This window comes from Galeopterus variegatus, unplaced genomic scaffold (genome assembly GCF_000696425.1).
Source record: "Galeopterus variegatus unplaced genomic scaffold, G_variegatus-3.0.2 Scaffold845, whole genome shotgun sequence".
Taxonomy (NCBI): domain Eukaryota; kingdom Metazoa; phylum Chordata; class Mammalia; order Dermoptera; family Cynocephalidae; genus Galeopterus; species Galeopterus variegatus.
This window is the reverse complement of record NW_007726956.1, coordinates 79,058-87,770: the sequence shown is the minus strand read 5'-3', so window position 1 is coordinate 87,770 and position 8,713 is coordinate 79,058. Positions and strand designations below refer to the sequence as shown.

Below are 8,713 nucleotides of genomic sequence, written 5' to 3'. Positions count from 1 at the left end.
TGCGCCTCAGCTCGGCCCTCCCCAGGGCCGCCCACCACCGGCCTAACCCATCCCAGTGGGAAACCCCCTACCAAATAAAAGGTCCTCACCAAACTCCTGACTTTGGACTTCTGGTACAAGGAAGAAAAAGAGCACCGGACTAGGAGTCACACAGATGTTGTAGCTGCCACTAACTAGTTGTGTGGTCGTGGGCAAGTCACTTTCCCTGCGTTTCCTTCTCAGAACAATGGGGATCATATTCCTGCCCTGCCCACTTCACAATTAGTGTGCAAAAAGGGCTGTGCACTTTCTCATGGAATCATCAGCCCAAAGTGTGCTCTGCACAACAGGAGCCCTGAGAATTAGGAGCTCTTTAATGAGTTCTGGGACCAGGTGCACCCGGTCTCACTACTGCGTAATCCTGCTAGAAAGACACCTGTACTTCAGGGTTTCCCACCGAACCCAGGGCTTCCCACAGAACCCCTTTTTTCATCAAAATATATTAATTATTTTATTATTATTTATTATATTAATATATTTTATGGAAAGAGTGAACACGTACTCTGCATACAGACATCAGTCCAAATCCCAGCTCTACTTCCCAGCCATGTGCCCTGGAGCAGGTTAATGTCCCTGTGCCTCAGCTTCCTTATCTATAAGTGGGCATAATAATAATTCCTACACCTCATGGGAATTTGTGAGGATTAAATGAGATAATGCACGTGAAGTGCTCACAACAACAGTGTCCATGCAGGGAGTACTTCCTCGGCCCCCAGGAGCTATTTCCATCAGGGATGTCCCTCGTTTGAGACTCCCATCCCCTGTATTTGAGTTTATAATGTGATCTAGGTGGTTCTCAAATCAATGGAGCATTGGGAAAACTGGCCATTTAGAAAAAAATAAAAACCTAGATTCCCACCTCATCCTGTGCATGAAAGCGCTGAACTGAGCACACTAATGTAAAATATAAAATTATAAAAGTGTCTGAAAATATATGAGAATAATTTTGTAATCTTGAGGGGCTAGGGGCCTTTCTACACATAACACAAATCCGAGAAGCCATAAAGGAAAAGACTGACATATTGAGCACACAAAATTTTTTAAATTTTATATGGAAAAAGACAACATAAATGACAGACAGGAAGAAAATATTTGCAAACACGTTCAACAGCAAAGGGTTAATATCCATTAACAGGGATTCTAAAAATCAATGAGAGAAAGACCAACAAACCCAGTAGAATAATGGATAAAAATATGAACAGGCAATTAACAGAAGAAATATAAGCGGCCAATAAACATATGAAAAGATATTCTATTTCCATTAGTATTAAAGAAATGCAAATTTAACCAAGATACCATTTGCCAATGAGATTGGCAAAACTGTAAAGCTTGTTATAGCATCCACTGTTGGCAAGGAAGTTGGGAAACAGGCACTTGTACACTGCTGATGGGGGTGTAAACTGGGACAACCCTGTCTGAGGTCAGTTTGGCAGTCTCTCTCCTAATTTAGAATATGCATATCTTTTGATCCAATTATCCCACTTCTAGGAATTTCTCCTACAGAAATACTGGCCTGAGTGCATCGGTCAAGGATGTTCACAGCAGCATGGCATATAATAATAGCAAGAAACTGGAACAGTCTACCTGTCCATCAGCAGGAGAATGCTTAGGAAAATGAGGGGCCAGCCACACTCTGCAGCTGTTCAAAAGAATGAGGTAGTTCTACGTGAATCCACATGGAAAGATGTCCACAATAAAGGGTTAAGTGGAAAACAAAAATGAACACACAAAAAAGCATGGTATGCGGTTCTGTCAAGACAGTGATTTTTTTAAAAAAAGAAAGAAAGGAAAAAGAAAACCCACTGCTACAAATACCTAGATGCTGCTTTAAAATATATGCAAAATTGGGCTGGCTGGTTAGCTCAGTTGGTTAGAGCACGGTGTTATAATACCAAGGTAAGAGGTTCAGATCCCCATATGGGCTAGCCATGAAATTAAAAAATATATACATATATATATATATATAGTGCTGGGTTTTGATTGATACCCAACCAGAGGCCGGGCACAAGGCCCAGGGCCTGCATGAGGTAGAGAGTTAAGGCTGAGACCCCTGCATGAAGCTGGGGCCTGGAAGGTCTCAAAGGGCTGCACCCTCACAGAAAGGGTGGCCTGGAAAAAAATCCAGCTCCTAAACCAGGGAGATAACATAGAACTCTACCTCTGCCTCAACTCTGGGAAAAAAACAAAGCAGCTACAACAAAAGCCATAAGCAGAACTGGATTTACACTATAATCCTGTTCGTCCATGAAACAGACACCAAACAAACAAAATCTCTATCAATCTGCATGCATGGGAAAAAATGACCGGAAGGATACACATACTGCCAGACCATTAACACTGTTAACAGTGTCAATCGTGGTAACCTCCACCGGTGGGAAAGGAGGCAGGGAACTCTCACTTCTTACTTTAAACACTTTAGTCACTATAAATTTATTTTACTACACGGCTTTTTTTTTTACCATGGATTTTTGTAACAGATTTTTGAAATACAGGCAACATTAGAAAATAAATTGACCCAGGACGGACTAAATTTTGATTGGGGTTTTGTCTGCTCAGCAAAAACGGGGCATGAACATAGTGCAGGGGGCATGTTTAACTACCATGGATTTTTGTAACAGATTTTTGAAATACAGGCAACATTAGAAAATAAATTGACCCAGGACGGACTAAATTTTCATTGGGGTTTTGTCTGCTCAGCAAAAACGGGGCATGAACATAGTGCAGGGGGCATGTTTAACCTACTTCGGAGAACCACCTGTTTTTCCGAATTGTCTGCACATGAATTGTTGATAAGTGGGTGCTGCTAATTACAGGTCTTTCTTATCTATTCATTAAAACAGGCTACCCAGGAGCTCAACTTGCCCACACTTTTTGCCAGCTGTGAGCTCCACAAATAAAACAGTACTGATGGAGCAATAGTCCCCAGGCCAATGTCTTTGCAAGATTCAGGCGGAGTCCCCCATCTGTCTGAATTAGTGAGGTAATACTGTACCTCCACAGCTGGCAGCCTCCCCCACCAAAAGAATAATCATAGCAGCTCCTCCCCACATTGGCAGCATCCCTGGCCCAGATCCAAGATCATCTGGTTCAGTGGTCTCGTCTTGCACATGAGGAAACGGGAGCCCGAGGGGGAAGTGAGCCGGGCTGCCTTCCCACTCCCCCAGTCCCCACCCCTCCTCACTGGTTCTGGTCGAGGTCCCCAAAGGCGCTGAGGTAGGGGAAATTTCCACGGATGATCTGGAACTCTTCCTGTGAGATGTGGCCATCCCCATCGACGTCAAAGTTCCGGAACACAGACTGGGGCACACGGGGGTGGAAGAGAGGAGGACAAAGGAACATTACAAAGGGTATCTCAGAGATGTCTCCCCCACCACCTCCCTTTTGCATACCCCCATCCCAACCCCATCCATCGGCACCCCCTCAGGCCCCTGCAGCTGGCCTGCCATGCCCTGTGCCTCCTAGGGACTGAGTGCTGGTCCATGAACATGGCACTGGTGGTGGCTGCCAGGGCAGTTCTCTGGCAAATCAGCCTTTCCTGACCACCACTTCTACCAGCAGACTTGCCCCTGCACCGCTCAGGCTGCCAAGGAGTCTCACCTCCACCATCTTCTCGATATGCTCCACCACGAGGGCCTGATCCAGCTTGGGTTTGGCCGCTGAGGTCCACTCCTCTAGCACTGGTGGCCGTGGAGGCGGGGTGCAGCTGGTGGGGCTGGTTGGCTGTGGGGACGGACAGCCCTGAGCTAGGGCCAGAGGGAAGGGAGCCCGGGGCCCAGGGGACAGAGAGGGGACCCCGTTGGAGAAAGGAAGCCTGCCCAAGGCCACTGCCCCATCCCCAGGACTCCTCTGTCTAATAAGCAGGATGGGTGAAGTAGCATGTAAGAACTCTTCCTGTCCTCACATCCTGGGAGCCTTAGGTGGGGTAAAGTGGGGTAACAGGGAGTCCCCTCTCACCGAAGACTTGGAGCGTGGCTCCCGCTGCAGGGACAGCTGGTACAGCTCATCCTCCGTCTGATATTGATCCAGAGACACCTGGGATACACGGTTCTGTTCACACCCCGGCCCCTGCTGCTCTCGGCAGCCCACAGCCCTCTAGGTCCACCTAGAGGCCACAGCGCAGCCCAGAGCCCAGTTCAGAAGCTAGACTCAGGACAAGGCCCAGCTTAGAACACACTCCAGAAACCCCATGCCAGCCTAGCACACAGACTAGACCACAGCTTGGCCCCAGACTGTGAACACAACGCACTGCCAATCTCTGCCAAGAAGCCAGGTCAGAACCCAGCCTTGAGCCCTGAAATTCACCAGAATCCAGCTCAGATTTCAACCCTGATCCCAGCCCAGAGACTGGAAGCAGCTAAGAATTCACTCCCAACCCTAAAACCTAAGCCCCAGCCCAAGGTCTAGAACCTTGTGTAGATCTAAATCAGAACCCAACTCCCACCCTAGACTTCACACCTGAGGGCAAAGCCAAGCCCAGGACTATACTCAGAGCCCAAGACAGTGTTTAAAAACTATCCCTGCCCACAGAATCCAGCACTTGGCCGCAACCCTTAAACACAACCCCCTGCTAGAAACTCAACCCAGTACCCAGGCCCAGCCTCAAACCCAGCTTACAGCCAACGTGCTAGCCTCGAGATCAGACAGACCTCAGGCCACAGCCCCAGCCAGGGCCCAGACCCATCTCAGTGTCCACTCCAAACCCTAGAGCACAGTTCCTTGAGCAGAACCCAGAACCCAAGGCCAAGCCCACCGCCAGGACTAGGTATAGCCATCAACTCCTGGTGCCCAGCCCAGTCTCCCTGCCCCCAGCCCCTCACCGTGAGCAGGCTCAGCAGGTCGGGGTTGGCCTGCACTGGTGGCCGCAGGCTGGTCACCATGGCCAGCTCCTCCAGGATGGTGAAGAGCTGCTTCATCTTGGCCCCATTGAGCTGGGTCCGGGCAGGGTCCAGCCAGTCAGGCAATGCCAGCTGCAGGGCCACCAGGTCTTTGAGGTGCACACCCAGGATGGGGAAGCGGAAGCCCACACAGGCTGCCAGCCGGCGCCGGTAGTTGCCGTAGTTGCCTGTGGCCGTCACCAGTTCCGTCAGACCTTCCCAGAGCTGGTGACAAAGGGCAGAGGATCACACATGTCCCACTCAACCATCCTCCCCACCTTGGCCCTGGAGATGTGGGAACAGAGGAGTCAGGGTCAGGGATAGGAGAAAGGGTAAAATCCTTCCTTACTATGCCTTCAGCCCCTGGGGGTCAGAGTTCATAGGTCATGAGTTAAAGGCAACAACCCCTGCCACACCTCTATACCAGGCCTGGGCACAGGTTGTCATCAACATTTACCAGAAGAAGAAACTGAGGCTCAAGGAGGCAAGACAGCCCAGGACAATGACCTAGAAGAATGTTCTGAGCCGCATTGTCCGTAACAGCAAAAACCGGAAAAACCCCAAATGATCAACAATAGAACAGATACATAAGTTTGGGTAGACTTAAAATAAAATATTATATGACAATAATAATGAAAAATTGCTCCACGTAACAGAATAGAAAAACCTCACACAACCATGTGGAATGAAAGAAGCAAGACATAAAATAACTATACCACATGCTTCCACTCAGAGGAAGTTCAAAAACAGGCAACAGAAAACTCCACACTTTTGGGGGGCACATACATAGATGGTAAAGCTACAAAGCAAAACAGGGTCTGCATCACAAAAGCCAGGATGCTGGTTACCTCTGGTGGGGAGGGAGTTATGCTCTAAGGTGCTGGGAGCTTCAGGGCCTGGCAATGTTCTATTTCTTGACCTGGGTGGTGGTTATACAGGTGTTTTCTTTATAATTTTTCTCTAAACTGTTCATATGTTTTATATACTTTTCTATATGTATATAACAAATATGTTTTAAAAAATGAAAAGAAGAAAGCACAAGCCTAGGGGTCAGACAGACCCCGGTCTGCCACTTTCTTTGTGCCACCTCACAAAAGCAGCTAACCCCTCTGAGCCTCAGTTTCCTCATCTGTTAAATGAGGACGGTAATGCCCAGCCCTCAGCGCTGCTGGGAGACCTCAGGGAGGCCAGACCTGGGAAGCACTGCCACCCACCCCCAGTCCCAGGCACCTTGATGGTCTCAGGGCTGACATGGCTGTGGGTCTCCTTGAGGCGGGAGATGGAGCTGTGACTCAGGCCTCCGACCACCGCCATCAGTGTATTGAAGTTCTGCAGCTGCAGCAGCTTCTGCGAGGCAAATGGGGAGGGCACGGAAGTGAGTCACTGGGGGGACCCGGGATTTAGCCCAGCCTTTCTGGAGAGGAGCAGTGGGTTAGTGAAAAGCAGGGACTCAAGGGGCCGGCCCATGGTTCCCTTGGGAGAGTGTGGCGCTGACAACACCAAGTCAAGGCATAAGATCCCCTTACCAGTCATCTTTTAAAAAAAAAAGAAAAGAAAAGCAGGGACTCAGCCTGCCTGGCAAGGGGGGAGGCTGGGGTGTAGGGAGGGACAGGCACCTCTGCCACATGGACGAAGTGTGTGATGACCAGGGCGCGCTGCGGGGCTGTGGGCTTGCTGAGAATCATGAGCTGCACCCACTGCGAGACACTGTTGAAGAGGGAAATGAATCGCTCCAGGACGGGGTTGTCCACGGTGCAGCCATGAGTCACGAAACTGTGATAGTCCTGGAACTGGGGGTGGGCGGGAACGGCCTCAGCACCTCGCCAGCCTCTCCCCTCACCAATGGCCACTCCTCACCCTCCAGCTGTCCTTTGGTGGTTACACCAAAACCCCCAAAACACTTGGTGACCCAGCCTACTCCAGTAACCACCCTCTCCTGGGACCCCCTGCCCAGCCCACGCTAGACCCTTGACTGCAAGCCCTTGGGCCACACCAGGATCTTGCAGAAAGAGCGGTACTCCAAGTACGTGAGATGTTCGGCCAGCTCCATGGGCTCCAGGTGGTCGAATAACAGGGACATCTTGCGCTTTTTCTGTCCCATGGGGTTCCGCTGGGTCACCTGCCGCTTCCACTTGTAGGTGGGGCTGGGGGGGCAGGGGTAGTGAGCCCTTTGCTAGAGATGCCCCATGCCTCGTGGCCCCACACTCACACAGACACGCCACTCAAGCTGACTGAGGACTTTGACAATGCAAGTCACTGTCCTAAACACTAGTGTCCCCAGTCCCAGCAATTCCTCCACATCTCCCCCTTGTCAAACACTCAACACATGTTTATGGTCAACGTACTCTGTGCCAGGCACTGTGCTAGGTGCTGGAGATACAGAGATGGTAAGATACAGTTCCTGCCCTCGAGGAGCTCACAGCCTACTGAGGGAGACAGACACAGAACGCACGATCACAAAACAGCTGACACCTAGACAGAGGTCTTTGTACAGGAGTGTGTACAAAATGCCATGGGAGAACACGGGCGGGAACAACAAAATCTACCCCGAGAGCCCTGAGCCCTCAGAGCCTGCAGAGACTTCACATTTGAGCCGAGTCTTGGTAACATGGAGAAGGAGGCAAGGGGAACGACATGAGGGAGCACCACGGTGGGAAAGGATGCAGGGGCTCAGACAATGCGAGTGGACCCATGTAGCTGCGGTATGAGGTGCTCGGAATGGGCGGTGGGCTGTGCAAAATGAGGCAGGAACACCGAGCTGGCCTGAGACTACCAAGGGCCTTAATGCCCAGACAAGGCATTCTGAAGGCACTAGGGAGCCATGGAAGATGTATAAGCGAGAGAGTGACATGACCTCACTCATTCAATTTAACAGACATTTATTAAGCGCGGATGGCGTAGGATGCTGAGTGCCCCCCCAGCCCTCTGAGCCCCCCCACGCACACGCTCTCGATGTCAATGAGACTGCTGTGCCGACGGTTCCCTTCTTGGTCTAGCAGAGCCTTCAGCTCCTTGATCTGCTCAGCCAGCTCCGGGTTCAAGTCAAACTCCGCTGGGAAGGCTGAGATCCAGTACCTGGCAGAGGGGCAGAGTCACCCAAGGCAGCCCTTCCCCCACCATCCCGGGGTGGGCTGCCCAAAGGACTAATTGGGACTGTAGTACCCCAAAGAGGGGGGAAGAGCCTCAAACTGTGGTTCCCTGTCTCCCAGCTCTTTCCTTCTCCAAGTTTACAGAAGCCTCTTGAGACAGCCACCCCCACTGGGCAGATAAGAAAACTAAATCCGGGATGGAGGAAGGAGCAAGCCTGCAGCAGCTCAGCCCACCTGGACAGAATCAGGATTCAAACCCACATGACCCAGCTCCCAGAACAGCACTCTGTCCACTCCTTCAGGCCAGCCTGGAGCCTGAGAAAACAGCGCGAGAGGTGGGGCGAGAGCCCAGGAGGAACACTTGCCTTACCAGGTGGCACGTTTTCACCTGCAATGAATTCGAGTTGTCCTTCCGGGATTGTTGGTAAGTGAAGGAGAATTAAGGAAAACAAGGATAGGGCCTAATTCTAGGAAGAGAGACAGGAGATGGGGTCTGAGTGCTGAGGCAGGCTGAGGGCGGGGCCTGGTTCTAGGAGAAATGCTGGGGGCAGGGCCTGGGCTCTGCCGCCCGGGATGGGACTGGGCCCGAGCTCCAGCAGGAGGCTGAGGACAGGGCCTGGGTTCTGGGACAGGTGCAAGAGGCAGGACCTGGGCCGGGGGCAGGGCCAGGCCTTAGACTCTAGGGAGGACGAGGGCAAGGCCCCGGCTGGG

General features: G+C 51.2%; 1 protein-coding gene across 1 annotated transcript in view; it reads right to left on the bottom strand.

Moving 5' to 3' along the window:
* Positions 1-8,713, bottom strand: part of RASGRP2 (RAS guanyl releasing protein 2 (calcium and DAG-regulated)) — a 12,363-nt gene that overhangs the window by 2,174 nt on the left and 1,476 nt on the right. The window contains exons 3-12 of the mRNA XM_008572885.1: positions 8,368-8,430; positions 7,857-7,988; positions 6,907-7,057; positions 6,530-6,703; positions 6,144-6,260; positions 4,857-5,138; positions 3,994-4,071; positions 3,637-3,759; positions 3,221-3,336; positions 2,027-2,057 (exon numbers count right to left, since the gene is read on the bottom strand). Coding sequence (XP_008571107.1) covers positions 2,027-2,057; positions 3,221-3,336; positions 3,637-3,759; positions 3,994-4,071; positions 4,857-5,138; positions 6,144-6,260; positions 6,530-6,703; positions 6,907-7,057; positions 7,857-7,988; positions 8,368-8,430 — 1,267 coding nt within the window. The remainder of the gene's footprint in view (positions 1-2,026; positions 2,058-3,220; positions 3,337-3,636; positions 3,760-3,993; positions 4,072-4,856; positions 5,139-6,143; positions 6,261-6,529; positions 6,704-6,906; positions 7,058-7,856; positions 7,989-8,367; positions 8,431-8,713) is intronic.